Below are 16955 nucleotides of genomic sequence, written 5' to 3'. Positions count from 1 at the left end.
GTGCCCTCCCCCCTGTCCTAGCACACATATGCATGTGTCGTATCGATGCTGGCTTTGTGATTATTTGGACATTCTCATCCAGCTAAGCCTCGACATCTTACATGGCGAAGCTGGATCGCCTTCGTTTGGTCCCCTTCATCATGCCACTCAGGGTATGTCCCTAATCACCGAAACTACCTGTCACCGCTAGAAACTCTTTTTCTTTCTGTATTCCTTTTGTTGGTTTCTCTCGGCAGTTTTACCTCGTTATACTTGTTTCGTTTCTTTTTCCAGCCCGATACACCCGAGGAACAACAGGTCGGATAATCACCAGCCCACGATTGGGTCCCTTCGGATGGACATGTGGAAGCAGCTGCAAGGGAATGCGCTCCCTCCCGCCTGGCGCAGGCCGCGAAGCGCCGTAGTCCTTTTCGCCTCTCTCCTCCTAGTTTCCGGCCTTCTCTTGTACAACCCGTATCGTCACTACGGCCCAGTCACAAACCCGCCATATACGCAGCAACAATACCACCAATCAGAAGTGGCAAAACCGCCACCCGAAGCCGGCTCGCTCGTTGCGAAGAAGATTTGGCAGATCTTTTTCCCTCAGGAAGGCGCTGCAGAGCAATATGTCGCAAATCCAGAGCTCCGCGACACGGCGACATGGATCGGCATGAACCCAGGCTACCAGTACCGCCTGGTGGGGCGCCAGTGGTCCGACGACTACGTCGAGCAGCACTTTGCCAACGAAAAGGACCTGCTCGAGACCTACCGCTCCCTGACACAGCACGGCCTGAAGTCCGACATCCTGCGCTACCTACTGCTGGCTCGCGAGGGCGGCGTCTACACCGACATCGACACGGTCTCGCTGAAGCCCGTCGACCTCTGGGTGCCGGAGCGGTACAGGCGGGAAGCGCGCGTCGTTGTCGGCATCGAGTTTGACCGGCTGGACGGCGCGGGCTGGGTCGAGATCCCGCACGACCTCCAGTTCTGCCAGTGGACCATCGCCGCGGCGCCTGGACACCCCCTGTTCCACGCCATGGTCGGCCGCGCCGTGCGGTCGTTGCAGGATCTGACAAGTCTGCATAACACCACCATGGCCCGCCTTCGGCCCACAAACTTCGAGACGGTCAACTCGACGGGGCCCGCGGCTTGGACCGATATCGTCTTCGAGCACCTTCAGCGCGCCGACCCCCAGATCACCAACCTGATGGATCTGTCTGGTTTAACGGAGCCGAGGCTGGTCGGTGACATCTTGATATTGCCCATTAACGGCTTCGGTATGGGCCAGGGGCACTCGGGCGCAACAAATGACGGAAGTATTCCCGACGGGGCCATGCTGAAGCATCTGTTCCGTGGCTCGTGGAGGGGGAGCACTTAAAGACCGCATACACCCGATAGGCAATTCGACTTGCACGAAAAATAAAACAAACCAGAAACAAAAACCAGAAAAAAAAAAACAAAGGAGGGAGCTTAGTAGTAAACAGAAATGGCATGACGACATGAACGAACCAAACCGAGTGATTTTTCAAATTTCTCAGCCACTGTTCTACAACAATACTCCCAAGTCCGCGTGCGCCCCATACGGCGCAATGACCTTACCAGAGAGAATCGGATTCTTATCACTTCAAGGGTATTTTGTTACCTCGAGAGACTGCATGTTGATGGTTGTTTATGGAGTTCAGGGAAATGGTCGGAGGCTAAGAAAGCCATCGGCGGGCGATGCGAGACCTTAGAATCGGGACCCGGTTGAGTCCCCAGCATTGTACATACGAGCCAAGATGGGATAAACCCGTCACTTACTTCTAACATATGGTTCGCCAACGCGAATAGCACGTGGATTATCGAATATTCATATCTGCTCTGGATGGGCTTCTATTAGTATTCCTGCCGTCATCTGAAAATGTCGATACCCGATTTCTGCTGACTTCGGTATCATACCGCCAAGAAAGCTTAGCCAGCATATCCCGGTCAACTCGACTTGAAATAGAAATTTGCTATATCAAGTCTGGGAGGTTGCTAATATTATTATGCCGTGCAGTTAAAGCTATGGAGTCCTGGTCTAGGGAAACATGTTGAGAGAGAAACGTTTATGCCAAAGTGAAATCGCGTAGCATGGCCATACAAAACCAAGCCCGGCGTCAGACTGACGTCTTTCGCATGAGATCTTCGGACGATCGAAATCACCACAAAGCCTGATTTGGTCAACAGATCTAGGTCGCGCGGCAATACTCGTTTGAATACAGAATCCGGAGAACGGATCTGGGCCGGCCTGGCAATTTGCACAGAAAGGGCAGACGAATGCAAAACACTCTCGCCGTCCTGAAGTGTGTTTGGATGAGTTGTCTTCGGAATGACCGGTCGAGTAGAAGCTCTCTGGGCGATCATGATGGTTTTGTTCTGTCGCTGACCATGAGTTGAATTAGAAACGCGACTTTTTCGTCAGGTGCTGGATACGGGGTTTTCCACACTTCCCCATCATGTTGGGCGGTTTCAAGTCCGCGTGCCGAACCAAAATGGCAGCTCTGATGGAATTCGACTTTGGGATCGTCGCTACTGTAGACGAGCCTTAAGAATAACATTGGCGGATTAAGCTAGGGCTGAGTGCGTGCGGTTCGTCACGCTGGTAACGGCGTGGAGTCACGGCTTCCAAACGGGGGCTTGGTACAGCGGTCATGACTCGCGCCGTGTTTCGCGGACACAGCTTACAAGCCCAAGCCACCCCCGTCTGCACCTTCAATGCTGATCAACTGCTGCGGTGGAGGACCACGACCCCCCTGCGACGAGGCAGACTGGCAAGTGAAACCTCCAATATGCCTATTTAACTCTATCCGTCTTCCGGTTGATCATCCAGGCGTGACGGCTCCACGGGAGGCCCGAGCCTTGGGAGGAGTAGCAGCGGAGAAACTTTGATATCGTGGCTCTTTTTGGGACTTCTTGCCTCACTCTCAAGAAGGAGCAGAAGGAGAATAGTTATATATGGCGTTGCTAACAATCCCAAGGACGGACACTCTTGCCGCAATTTACACGAGACTTATCAGAGTTGTCGTCATTCTGACCTGCCGCCGCCAGTCCACACCTTCAGCACGCCGCTGCAACGACGCTGGAAGAGCAGCAACATGGGTTGGGTCGAACACGTCGCGGGACCGACGTTGGTGCTCAGCCTGCTGTCGTCCTTGGCCACCGGCCTGGTACTGATGATATGGCTCAGCTCGACCGCGAAGCCGGTGGTCAAAGGGGGAACAGCCAAGAAGAACGCGCTGCGCGAGGCGCTCGTCCTCAACTTGATGATATCAGGTATGTGGTATTATAGCAAAGCTGCTGCTGCTGCGCCTACATTCCGGTGGGGTTTCTTGTAGTCGGTACCGGGTGCTAACAGGATTTGTTTCCTGCTTCCAGAGTTTGTCAATTCGACAAATAACAGTGTTTCGGGAGTGAGAGTCGTCACTTCGCACATTCCTATATCGAAAGGGCCACTCTGCAGTCTAAATGGTTGGACCGGCCAGGTCACAGTCCAGGTATGTACATATTCCGAAGCCAACATAAGATATCTTTCACACGTGTGCCATATGGCTAACAAATGTGTTAACTAGGCATCCGATTTCTCTATATTCGCCATAGTCCTGGTGACTCTCTTTACCTTCAACTACCATACCTGGCCGATGCGAGTCTCCAGGCTCGTAAAGTTTGGCGTGTGCTTATCGATTTGGATCATCCCTCTCTCGACCGGTATGTATCTCTTAAGCATAAGTAACCAAAGACTCAAGGCGCTAACTACCATGACGTGTCAGGGACCATCGCTTTGGCGTTAAACGAGATGGAGCCCGCCTCTGGTAATTGGTGTTGGATTGCCGGCGACCCTCCGTATCTACGCTATGTCCTGGGGCATGGCTGGCGCTTTGCCATCTTCGTTATCATCATTGGCATTTATTTGTACATGTTTATCAAGGTTATGCTGCGAGTCCGGACTCGTAAGAAGACCAACAGTCGGTCCGCACAGCTAGGCCGCCCGAAAATCAGGGAGATCAGTTCGCCATCTGCTACTATACAATCAGCAAGTGAGTATAAACCACGTATTACGTGTCCATGGGGGAGAGTAAAGACCATCTCTAACACACTCTTCCATTGTACAGAGGATTTAGAATTCCAACTGTCCTCGCTCGAGTCGTCGGTCGAGACGCCAAGCCGGGAGGAGTTCGCCATCCGCCCCAGCAACACGCGGACCAACTCGCAGCGCTCGGCCGCGGGCACCGACAACAACAACAACCGCCACCACCACTTTGACACAGAGCTGCGGCAATGGCTCGTGCTGTCCATCTACCCGCTCACCTACATGCTGGTGTGGATCCCGGGTCTCGCGAACCGGCTGGTCGAGCTGCAGGGGGCAAGTCGCAGCTGCTGTCGGTGCTGCAGGCGACGACGCAGCTGACAGGGTTTATTAACGCGCTGTGCTACGGCTTCAAGGAGCTGCATGGGCGCGTCCAGAAGAAGCAGAATGTCAACCGGAGCCTCGACGAGCATAATAATCAGCGGTGGGGGTTCACCGTGTACAGGGAGCTTTCTTGAAGAAGACAAAGTGGCCCGCCGGAGCCGGATGGACGGACACACACAGCCAGCCGGTCGGCCGGATAGACGGGGCACGGATGGATCAACGAATGTCGTGCGGCGAGATATTAGCAACAACAGGAAGAGACATGGGCCATATTATGCAAGCGGTTCTTTCGTTACTGGCTGCTTTTTACACTGTTTTCTTTTTCCTTCAGCGAGCGAGAGCGATGCTTGTGGATAGACATATACCCAGATTTGGTTTTCCACATACCCAGAAGATATTTGAAGTTGTAATTGCAGAGAGCGGGCGCAAGAGTTTCATTGTATGCGAGGCACTTGCCAGACTCGGACACGGAAATATTTGTTCTTGCTTTCCCCAGATAATGAATATATTTTTGCGGTTTCGCAACAGGGTGTCACGTCAAATTTTATGACCATTCCTGTCTTTGCATATCTTATGTGAGCCAACCTTGACAACCGCCGTTGTGGCCATAGCTTTCGACATGCCCGGCCCCGAAGTGCCGGCCTGCCGCGGGCCGAGACATGTATGTACGCGTGTCTAAAGCAGGGCAACGATATTGGGCGATGCATCCTCGGTGATCTACCGGTATCAGTGGCGCATACGGGCTAATAGTATACGCCTGGTTTGGGGGTAGGCTGGGTTTATGAGGACATCTATAGGCCAAGAAATAGTTCATATCGGCAGGCTTGGGATCACCTCATCCATCCATATTTCACGTAATTTTCCAACAATATGACAAAAGCAATCCGGCGGTCTGACGCAACACGGCCGACGCTGTGACAGACCAGCAGCCGTGGGCGGATGCAATGTTCACATAACGAGCCATGGGCAGAGACGTTGAATCAATTGAATCAACTACAGGGCGATCGGTTGGTAATCTGGTCTCGGAAACAACCTATCGTATCGGATCTCCGGCATCGATTTGAGCACGTTGCCAATTGATTGGCCACGAGGACATCCCAAGTCCTGCAACAACGATGCATATTGTCGACCGCTTGGTCAAGCCCCGGACCGCAATCGATATGGCTGATATAGCTACGGCATCTGTCTAGTTTAATCATGTCAACATGCTTCCGGGAACTGTTTCTAGACAATACCTGGTCATATAATGTTGCTGTATGGGGCAACGTGTTGTCAATCCGACAATGCTTGATCCTACGGCAAAATCGGGCTGCTGGTAAACACTTCTCGGAAACACGTCCCGCGTGGGGCCATTGAAGGGAAACCCCCAGGTTAAAGAACATTTCTAGTGTCGCGATCATCAGCTACTGTAGATCGTCAGACAGACTAGACCACTCAGAAGGCTGGACGCTTGCACGCCTCACACTTGTCGATGCCGCCGGCCCCAGTTCCTACAGTAGATGACAGGACGGCTCAGGGGCAGGAACCAGGGCAACCGGCTCTCATGAGTGAGATACATGCCTGGGGTGGTCTGGCACGACATTGGACATGGGCTGTGGTGGAACTGGCGTGGATGTCAAATGTTGTTGGCAGGTAATACGTACTCGGGAAGTATACTTACATTCACCAAACCAAGGAGGAGCTGGCTGATCCGCTTTAGCCTGTAAGATCCGGGGAAGACACAACGTGCCGGCCATGGCCAAGGCAATTCGGGCATGACGACCCCGGACCTCAAAAACCCAAAGAGCCAATGCGGATGTTGCGGCCAGAAGGGAGAGACAGTTGACTTACATGTCAGTCTTCTGTGCTTCTGGAAAGGCCGTCGCGAGCCGCTGGTTGGGCTGAAATGGGAGTGGGGGTGTGTGTGTGTCAGCGGGCGAGAGAGGATCGCTGGGACGTTCCTGACTACTACGTGACAACCAGCCTATGAGGGCTGGGGGGGCCTGCCTCATGGAGAACAAGAACAGCGTGGGAGCGAGTGAGTGGCCTGAAAGAGTTTGGTGGGATCTCGATCAATGAGGCCCGGTCAGCGACTATCGGGGCTCGGCTGCTCCATTTCACGGCAGCTCGAGTTCGAATTAACTTTCCACATGCTCAAGTCAAGGGCCGAACAATCTCATTCACAGCTGGCTTTGTTGACGCATGTGGCCGGGGAACAGGCAACTTGCAAGCTTGATGCGACTTGACCCGCCGTGTTAGCATCATCGGCCTACTACTACGATATGGCGTGTATCAATATTCCGCCTCTCCGGCCTCCTCTTCGCTTTGAGTTGTTTCCTGTACCTGTGCTGTGCAGAGCGCCACAGCAACTGAGGGTTGGCTACGATCAACTCTCTCACAGCGTAGAGGGGACACAGAAAGATGCAGATACAAGTACTCAGATGTTATGTGGTGCGTACTTACTTACTTGGCGCAGGCGTAGTACGTATGTATGTCCGTTCCTCCTGCATTCTGGACATGCACACACATACCGACATTGATGGATTGATGCATTCTGAAATGGTCCGGCGGGGACCGTTTTTGTTTGACAGGTACCACCTACTTCGCCTACCTGAGGGGGGCACGGAGCTCCGGCTTCGCTCCACCGCCTAAGGACTCCCCTAATATTAGTTGCTAATCTCAGGGTAATGGCCAGCAAAAAGCCAATCCGAGCCCAACGCTACCAGCCCGCCACCCAGAGGCACTGCGGGCAGTATTGGGCACCCTCTGTTTTTTCTTCGCGTTCCCATTTTCCAAGGTTCTGACTTCTCACATTTTCCCACCCCCATGAAATCCGCCCCCAAAACCGCTGATATCATTCCTTTCCCACTCATTATTTTGTGTGCGGCTTCACCCGTCCATCATTTGGATTCCACACCCCTCCTGCCCCTGCCATTCGAGTCGACAGAGAGAGAGAGAGATAGCATAGCGCCCGGGGTCATCCCACACACGCACACACACACCACACACATTTCACCACGCTGCTGCGAACCATCCCTCTCTCTCCCACTTCTCCTAGCATTCGCCAGATGTTTACCTCATGTCTAGCCCGCCTTTTCACCCCGAAAATGCCGCATGCGCTGCACCGATGAGCCAATCTTCTTCTCCTGATCTGCATCCAGCACAGCTGGAGCAGCAACAGCAGCAGCAGCAGCAGCAGATGCTTATCGCGCCCGGCCCAGCACCATCTCTACCAGCACCAATACCACCCTCCGCACAACCATCACCACCCTCACCTCACCCCTCACCCTATCACTTCTTCTACCACTACCAGCGCTAGCACCCCGGGCGTGGGTCTAATTACAGCAACGGGCATAAGCAATGTGGTGGCAGACGTGGATAGCGCGAGTCCCAATCTTGAACCTGAATCTGTAGCTGTAACCGCTATCATTGGGACCACGAATGACACCCATACTACTTCTACCTCCCCGGTTCCTGTATCTCATTCCCATGTACCTCTCCCCGCCCATCCTGCCGGCAATGTCTCGCCTGCGGGGCCAGGTACAAGTACTTCTTTGCCTAATAGTACATCTTCCATATCGACCCTTTCTTCTTCTTCTTCTTCTTCTTCTGAGTCTTCCACCCCAGTCGCAGATCCAAGTAATAATAAAAAGTCGAGACCTCCCACTGTCTCCCTCAGATCCAATGGGCCTTCGTTGCTGACCCAGGCGCTCGCTTCTGCTCGAGGCATTCCTCCTAACCTATCTTCCTTGCCGTCTCATACTCAACAGCAAGATACGCGACGTCCTGAGCAAAGTCCCACTCGTACTAACGACGTCGCCAACAACAGCCAGCCCAGAAACACTCCGGATGCGCCGACACCTCGGCCCACAACCGATTCTCGCGATGTCTTGCCCAATCAGAGCCGCGGCGCATCCCTAACGCCGCCAACCAACTCGGACCACGCCTCTACAAGCCCCGAGTCGTCTGGTGCGCAAACAACGTCACCAGATAGCCACAACGCGTCTGCAGTACCCTTTCGCACGCCTGCCATGCCGGCCTTGGCGGACACGCGTTTCGATACGGCCCATGAGTCTATATCGGACCCCAAGGGAAGGCCCAGATCTCTGGAGCGGACATACAAGGAGATCAGGACCTCTGCCTCGGGCGTCAATGGGACCACCAACGGAGACGATGCATCCTTCTCCCGCCTTTTCGGCGACGAGAACTCGACAATCGTCACGTCCAATGGCCATACGGCTTCTGAAGATACGCGTGCTCAGTATAGGACATGGAGGCAAGAACGCACACTCTCCATGGGCCCTGAGAAAGCTTGGTCAATCGGCAATGGTGACCTGGTCGATACCGAAGCCGGCCAGGTAGAAAAGTCCATCGCCGAAGCCCTGGCCGGGGTGGAGCCCACGCGCAGCCGCAAAGCTAGCCACAGTCTTCGCTTCTTCAAAGAAGGTCTGCCTGATGGCCAGGCTAAGCGCAAAGATAACAGGAACACACCATATCATCATGAAGCTAATTCATCCCTGTCATCTGCTCACGATGTCGCAAACCTGATAGATCAGGAGCTCCGGAGCCCCCCGCTTTCCGGGAAGAACAAATTCCTTCCCCTCTGCCAGCTCTGTCGTTGAATCCCCGTCTGAGGCAGGGGAGTCTGATTATTTCAGTGTCAAGCGAACTTCGGATGTCTTTGACGAGGAGGATCAAAACCATGCCCCAGCAGAGTACCCAGAGTCACCCGAAGCTGGACACGACACACCCGATACAGACGCTACGTTAAAAGATGGCAAAACGCAGCCACGGAGGGGCCTGCCTTCTGCGGCTGAGAACGATGAGACCCCTGAGGAAGGAGAGTTCTCAGGCGAAGAGAAGATCTCTTCAGCTGTCTTCGTGCCGCATCAAGGCTTGGAAGGAATGAACAAGGCTCAGCCGCGAAGGGAAACGGCAGGGAGGCCCGCGCCAGTCCATCGAGGCTCCAATCCAGAGGGCCCTGGCCCTTGGCTTGTTAAAGCCAATGAGCCTGAAGATGACGGTGGACCAGATCACCATGAGTCTGGGCAAGCCCCTTGTGAAAATGGCGACAGCGGGTTTGCCAGAGGCGCAGATGGCCCAGCGGACCACGAAAATGCGATCGAAGACGACCATGAAGACGGTGAGAGGGCCTGCGCCCCCAGTAGAACATCTCGTGCTATCCATGAAGACCAAGTTCACGTGCATGACCACCAAATCGAGCCTGCAGCACCTCTGGAGGCGATTGAGCTCATCCCTTACAAACACCAGGTTGGTGGGCACACGACATTGTGGAGATTCTCCAAGCGCGCTGTGTGTAAGCAATTGAACAATAGCGAGAATAAGTTCTATGAGAACATTGAGCGGTTTCACCGCGATCTTTTGCCATTTCTGCCAAGGTTAGACTACTTCCCACTGAGAGTTCCCCCGTGATGCGGTGTACCATTTTCTTCTGTATCTACTGGTGTGGTTGAATACGATGACTGATGCTTTTTGCAGATATATTGGTGTTCTCAATGTCACCTTTCAGAAACAGCCACGACGCAAATCGATCATTAAGAGGGACGAGAATCCGGCTACTGATGAGAAGGATACCGACCACGCTGTTCAGCCAGCTGATGACCGGCTGTACCCCGAGTTGCTTAAGAGCTCACTCGCCGGGACAGTGGCCGCAAAAGAACACCGCAGAGTCATCAGCCAATCAATGCAGTCTGGACCAACACCAATTCCGACTGTAACATTTGTGGACAACCAGCATATCCTTCCTCGGAGCTTTCTGCAGCCTTCAGGAACAAGCCCACCACAGCGGGCAAGGAGCCAATCTGATGCCGCTGCGTGCATCGACTCAATCGAGAAGTCATCCGAACCAAACCGGGGAGTGAACGGCGAACTGGTACGGCGGCCCACACTTGAGGACCGGCATGCTAAAAGCTGGGGGGCCACAACTGTGAACAAGCGGCTGCGAAACGAAGTGTTCAACGATGCGTTCCTGAAACAACCCATTGCAGTTCAAAGACACCAGAGGCCAGCCTCGCACCAGCGCTCTATCCCGCGCAGGCATGCACAGCCCGGCTCTATACGATCCAGTGCCTCTGATCCTGCATTGGAGCGGTGCCGAACTGAGTCAAACAATTCTGTCGAATTAGTACATGGTCATAGTCCACTGCGCCCCATGCCCCAGCTGTCTCAAACCCAAAGCGATCTTGGGCAGGAGGGCGGCCACCCGGAGGCTGACCACACGGAACAGGTCAAGGATGTCACAGGAACTAGTGCACCCGAGGCTGACACAATGACCAATCAGTTCCCGCACCAGCGGCGCAAACGACGATACTCTGGAACTGGCCTAAGAAGAAGGCCGAATGATGTCTCCGGAAGCCGTGGTGCTCTCAAGTACTTCGAGGATGTTGACGATGCTGGGTACAAGGGCGATGCAGAAGCAAACGGCAGCCACGTACTCTCGCCCGCTGAGCCGGAGCGGGAACAGGCAATGTCCACTATGGAACGATCAAGCTATTCTTCAGCAAGAGCGTCCGAGTTCCCCAGCCCAACGTTGGAAGTCAAGAAGATCCCCAGACCTGTCAATCCCAAAGAAGCCCAAACACGGCAGGAATCTATCAAGTTCTTCTTGTTGTTGGAGGATTTGACAGCGGGCATGAAACGTCCATGCATCATGGACCTGAAGATGGGCACTAGACAGTACGGAGTGGAAGCAACCTCGAAAAAGCGGGAGTCGCAGAGGCGAAAGTGTGCAGGGACAACCTCACGAGAACTGGGTGTCCGTGTTTGTGGACTACAAACATGGGATGTGAAGGAACAAAGATACCTTTTCAAGGACAAGTACTATGGCCGCAACATCAAAGCAGGCGACGAGTTCCAACAGGCGCTTACGCTTTTCTTGTCCAACGGCATTGATGACTCGAGTGTACTGCGACATATCCCCAAGATTTTGCAGAAACTCAACCAGCTCGAAGAGACGGTGAGGCGCCTGCGAGGATATCGGTTCTACGCGGCAAGTCTCCTAATGTTTTATGACGAGGACACAAACGAGGACGATTACGACACTATGGTCGACGATTCGACGACTGACTTCGCGACGGATACGGAGGAGACGGCCGACGCTCGGCGGCGGCGGCGACGCGACAAGAAGGAGATTGATTTCAAGATTGCCGACTTTGCGAATAGCGTCACACCGGACGACCTGAGGCAGCATAAGCCGTGCCCACCACGGCATCCAGATGAGCCCGATGGCGGCTTTCTACGTGGGCTTGCAAGTTTGCGCAAGTATTTCCTCAAGATTCAGAGTGACGTACGGGCCGAGTTAGGGTTGGCGTCGCATTATAGACAGGGTCGGACTTGTGATTTTGATCAGATGGACGAGGTCGCCGACGATCTCGTTAGCGATTGAGGAGGAAAGGGCGGACAGGCTGCTTAAAGGCGGCGACGCGCGGTGTTCCTACCACCTGGAGCGCGGCATTCAACACGGCCTATCAGCGGCGCGAGACGACTGAGCTAGGGGAACAGCTCACTCTCTGTGCGCCCACGTCTGTCAGCCAGCGTCGGCTTCGGTACATCTAGATAAGGCCAGAGAAGCCTTCGCTTTGGCCGGCTTGCCGGCGTACAAAGGATCGTGGATGGAGTTTGGATGTGTTTCTCTTTTCCAGGGATTTCCCCCTTTATCGGTTCCTGTCTGGCATCCATCAAACATACCCCGCATGTTAAGGGCGTTCGTTAATGTCTTGTTTTTTTTATACTTTTGGGTTTTTTGTTTTGTTTCTGAATTGAGGATTTCGCATGAGAATGGCTCTATTTTGCTTTACGGACAGCTGCTCTTATGCACCGAGGTCGTCATCTTTCACTTCTAGATAGGCTGCTGGGCTGGGCAGAGAGGGAGGGGAAAGGTTCACCACGCTGCATACCAAGGGTAGAATATAACGACTAATGCTGCAATGATTAATTGAAAGAATGCAGTCAACGCAAGCTTCTTCTGGGTCCCAGTTCATACGTGCTTATATGGAATATGCATTCAAGGTACAGGAAAGGCGCGGAGTACGGACATGTGGAGGCGTATATTGATCTATACCCAGGTAAGAATACTTAGAGTAGTACAACTGAGGCGTGCAATTGGTGGAGAAGTCCCCTGGAGCTTGAGCTTCTCTCCGCATCAGCTCATTTAGGTGGTTAGCAGTTAACCTAGAGCCCGATAAGATAAGATTTAACCTAAAGCCCAAGCCAGGCCTTCAGGCCTTTTTCGCGATGAGGCGACCCAGAGCTACCAACATCATCACACATTCCCTCGACGAATCCGGCCACGACGACTGACGGGAATGACAACCCAGTAGTCTTGGTTTCCTCCGCAATTACGACAACATTCTAGCCTGGCAGTCGAACCTGGCACGAAACAGCGCGTTCGTTTGCGCCTAGGGGCTTGTCAATCGCCATCATGTCGAGCATTTACAACCTGGAACCGCAACCGACCGCCTCGCTTATCCTCAAGACCAACCAGGGAGATCTCTCCGTAGAGCTTTTCGCCAAGCAGACTCCCCTCACATCCCGAAACTTCTTGCAACTATGTCTCGATGGTTACTACGACAACACAATATTTCACCGACTCGTTCCGGGCTTCATCATCCAGGGTGGTGACCCGACCGGGACCGGAAATGGAGGCGAGTCAATTTTCGACGGCGAGGCCCTCAGCGGCGACCTCGATCCCTGGCCAGCCGATCAGCGGCGCGGAAAGAACGCCGGGCCCATGGGCGTGAACTTCAAGGACGAGTTCCACTCGAGACTCAAGTTTAACAGGCGCGGACTACTGGGCATGGCAAACGAGGGAAAGCCGGACACAAACGGCAGCCAGTTCTTCTTCACGCTCGACAAGGCCGAGGAGCTCAACAACAAGAACACAGTATTCGGGCGCATAGTGGGCGACACCATCTACAACCTTGCGCGCATGGGCGAGTCCGAAGTGGCCGAAGGAACCGAACGCCCGATGTATCAGATCAAGATAACGGGGGTGGAGATTTTGGTGAACCCCTTCACGGACATGAAGAAACGGGAACGAACAGCACGCAAAGTGGAGACATCTACGGCACCGACGCAGAAGAAGAAGAAACAGGCTAAGGGTGGCAAGAAGCTGCTGAGTTTCGGGGATGAGGAAGGGGACGCTGACGCCGGGCCCGTCATCAAAAAGGCGAAGAAGTTCGACTCGCGGATTGTCATGGACATCGACGAAGAGCCAGTGGCAGGCGTCGCAAAGCCGAAGAAGACCGCAGAGAAGGACAAATCTCCCGTGAAGGAAGTTAGCGAACCCCTGCCGATCCGGGAATCACGGCCCCAGAGTCGAGCGGAGTCAGAAACAAAGGCCGCACCAGTAAAGGAGGCGCGACAGCCAAGCTACGACGACGACCTATATGAGTTCGAGCTGCCCAAGAAGAAGTCTGCACTGGAGCAGGCGAACGAAGAGATTGCGGCCCTCAAAGCATCAATGAAGAGGAGCGTGCATGCCGAGCCAGAAGCTCAAACTAAGAAGACTGGCATTGAGCAATTCATCCCTGAGACGGCAATACGCGGTCGCAAACGCCGGAGAGGCGGCGAGAACGCCGGGAACAAAGAATTGTCTATATTCGAAGCTTTCAAGTCGCGGCTGGAGGGGGCGGCGGCCCAGCCAGAAAAGGAGAAACCCAAGCTTAAATCCGAGGATGGTGGAGGTGGCCCATCGTCCACCAACGCGGACGAGGAAGCGCCACTGTGTGACTTGCACTTCATTGCGAACTGCCAGAGCTGTCAATCCTGGGCCGATGCCGAGGCCGAAAAGGAGGACGACAACGATGACGGGTGGATGGGCCACGCGCTCAGTGCCGCAGCCGATAAGCTGGGTAAGAACCTGAGCTATCGCAAAAAGGCCGACGAGGAGCTCGTGGTGATCGACCCACGTGAAAAGGCCAGGACGCTCAAGGAGGAGAAGAGGGCGCAACAAGAGGCCAGGGCCGGGGCCAGCGGACGTGAATGGGACCAAGCCAGGAATCAGAAACTGGCCCGGCAGAGCGCCATGGCAGGCAGGGGGGCCCGGTAAAATTTTCTGCCCTTCTCGTCGATCCGCTATACTAATCACGATTCCCATTCCCGCGGTACGTGCAGGCTGTGCGGATAATGCCGAGAATAGTGGAGCCTGTAGTGTCCTCGGCGCAGACAACTGTAGCAGTATTGCATTATGATACCCGAATTGAAATTGAAGCTATTCAGAGATGCGCCGCAGAAAAAATTTGCTCAGATACTAACACGATGCATGATATGTGGGGGGGGCTTGGAAATGAACCACTGCTCGTCTTGACACGCGTCGTGTTACCGATAGACCACGCCATGGATCGCGATCGTGCTCGCTCTGCCCATTGACATCCATGGATGTTCAGCTCGTCTGGATATTACCTGCGTACGTGAATGCTGCTTTACCAGAAGTGACGGCCATTGCTCCACTAGTAGTGACAATCAGGCCACGTCCGTTGGTAGAAGACCGCACTGCCGGACCATCATCACGGCAAACCTTATTTCTACTTCTGCCGTATTTATAGGAGCCCACCTCCGGAGCCTTTCATTGGGCTGGCAAGGGATCCTAGCACATGTGGATGGGGCAGAGTGGTCTCCAGGAGCAAAAGGTCCTTCAGGTTGCGGCGCTGCGGTGCGAGAGCAGCGCCAGCAGAGTCCCGAATCTCAGATAGCACCTACAAAACCCAGATCATCAGAGGCAATATAGTTCAGGGGTAAGGATCTCCCCGAAACGATGGCGTATAGCACGCAGCACTCTTCCCCTTCCTCGTCAACTTGGCTGCTTCGGTGTTGCTCTTTATACTTGCTGCCCTCCGATCCTGGCATGCGGGACGGGGATAGTTACATGTACGTAGGCATCTTATTAGTCAATACAGCAACAAACAACCTGGCAACCTGGGAGGGAGGGGCAGCCAGTTCAGTCTGGTCGTCGCAGCGGAGGAGAAGACGGTCAGAGAGAGCGAGACATATTAAACAAATGCAAGGCAATGAACATCGATTTCTCACAAAGCGTTTATCATCTGCAGCATGTCTCATCCGCAACAGCCGTTCGTTCTCCCCTCCTGATTGCGACAGAACATCATATCATCCCAGCAAGCGGTAGTGAGACCAGTCGGGCGTACGGCCGTTAGGGATCTTGGATCACATCGATTGATACCGGATACTCGTTTGAGCCGCAGTGTGCCGGTGCCTCCTCTTTCGACGGGCTGCAGCGTTGCATGTGGGCTTCGGATTGAACGGTTGCGCGCGGTTGGTTGTACTGCTGTCGTGCTCAGCCAATAACAGCGAAATATCTACGGCGGCACCCGTGCGTGTCCACTACTGGACTTGTCTGTACTTGTAGCTCCGGCGCCCGGCTCAGCAACAGCAAGGGCGCAGCTGCCTCACCGTCCGAAGAGCTCAGTCGCAAAAACCTGAGCCAAAACATTTCTTTTTCTCCCCAGGGAAGCCCGTCAACGCCCACAAGAGGAGAAACAATCGGAGCGGAACAGAAGAAGAAGGCGAAGAAAAACACAGGGGAGAGCGCGAGACACCGGTCCACAACTGACTGAAAAGAATTGCGGCAGCTGTTCTCGAATCTGCGCTACGGCCTGATTGTCTTTTTTTTATCTTGATATTCGCGGGCCCTCGGTCGGTCTGACACACCGGCTTTCAACGGTCCCAGCAGCAGAAGCAGTTTTCGGTCTTTCCTATAGACGACATCATCGCCGGACCCAAGCGCGTCTGCCTGGCTGTCTCGAAGCTCACGCCAGCGTATACCCAAATCCGTTCTTCTTGCGGGCCTCGCTGATTCAATCTTCTGTCCTGCGTTTTTGTCCTTGTATTGTGCCCGTGTCTCTTCTCTGGTCTTTGATATACATACACACTTGAGCCTGCGGGGGGCATATATTGGACGGTCTGCTCACTTCGGTCAGTGTGGGGTGATCGCTTCTTGTGTGGATGGTGGCCTATCTTCAGTCATCAAATCAGTCAATCCCACCCCGAGAAACAAAAAATCAAAACCTGGCAATCCATCAAACTCTCTCACTCTCCCGCTGCCTCCGAAAAAAAGACACTCCAAGCCACACAATCTGCGCATCTTCATTTCCGCGCACTTTTCGACTGCCCGCGCGCCTCTCTAATCCGCCCGAACCGCGACGACCGCCACGTTAACCGCAAACCCAATTGGCTGACATCACATCGCTGGAGCCTTGCGTGAGGCAGTAGATTGCCAGTTTTGCTGGTTGCATCAGCCTTGTGCGCATCTGTGCGGTGCAGTGCCGCTGTGGGTGTGGTAGCAGCAGCCTGATTGCTACTATTACTCATACATCCCTCGAGAGTGCGCAGTCCTGCAAGCCGCCCGCCTGGTGCGCTGAATGCCTTGGGCGCAATCTGACGAGAATAGAAGGTCGACATTCCAAACCTGCCCTGGTCCGACCTCACCGAAAATACGATACCCCTCATATTAGAATACAATAATAGCCCACGACGACGTCCATCCCGTCCTCGGCCGTAATACAACCAGTTCAAGTTTTTGCGCAGCCTGCGT

General features: G+C 54.0%; 4 protein-coding genes across 4 annotated transcripts; all 4 read left to right on the top strand.

Moving 5' to 3' along the window:
* Nucleotides 1–340: 340 nt before the first annotated feature.
* On the top strand, nt 341–1357 carry PG986_009444 (initiation-specific alpha-1-6-mannosyltransferase; the record flags this gene model as incomplete). Its single annotated transcript, XM_066845666.1, has 1 exon — nt 341–1357. The coding sequence occupies one exon, from the start codon at nt 341–343 to the stop codon at nt 1355–1357; it is 1017 nt and encodes a 338-aa protein (XP_066698064.1).
* Nucleotides 1358–3095: 1738 nt separating this feature from the next.
* On the top strand, nt 3096–4542 carry PG986_009443 (uncharacterized protein; the record flags this gene model as incomplete). Its single annotated transcript, XM_066845665.1, has 5 exons — nt 3096–3273; nt 3598–3705; nt 3768–4034; nt 4110–4315; nt 4390–4542. The coding sequence occupies 5 exons, from the start codon at nt 3096–3098 to the stop codon at nt 4540–4542; spliced, it is 912 nt and encodes a 303-aa protein (XP_066698063.1).
* Nucleotides 4543–7701: 3159 nt separating this feature from the next.
* PG986_009442 (uncharacterized protein) lies at nt 7702–11792 on the top strand (the record flags this gene model as incomplete). The annotated part of the gene is made up of 3 exons (XM_066845664.1): nt 7702–8906; nt 8998–9786; nt 9887–11792. Coding segments are annotated over 3 exons (3900 nt in total), but the record flags the coding sequence as incomplete, so codon positions are not given.
* A 1035-nt stretch (nt 11793–12827) lies between these two features.
* Nucleotides 12828–14456, top strand: PG986_009441 (uncharacterized protein; the record flags this gene model as incomplete). The annotated part of the gene is made up of 1 exon (XM_066845663.1): nt 12828–14456. The coding sequence occupies one exon, from the start codon at nt 12828–12830 to the stop codon at nt 14454–14456; it is 1629 nt and encodes a 542-aa protein (XP_066698061.1).
* Between the last annotated feature and the right edge of the window lie 2499 nt (nt 14457–16955).

This window comes from Apiospora aurea (genome assembly GCF_038362705.1).
Source record: "Apiospora aurea strain CBS 24483 chromosome Unknown utg000006l_segment0_segment0, whole genome shotgun sequence".
NCBI classification, from domain to species: Eukaryota; Fungi; Ascomycota; class Sordariomycetes; order Amphisphaeriales; family Apiosporaceae; genus Apiospora; species Apiospora aurea.
The sequence above is the reverse complement of the archived record's forward strand: the minus strand, read 5'-3'. Positions and strand labels throughout refer to the sequence as shown.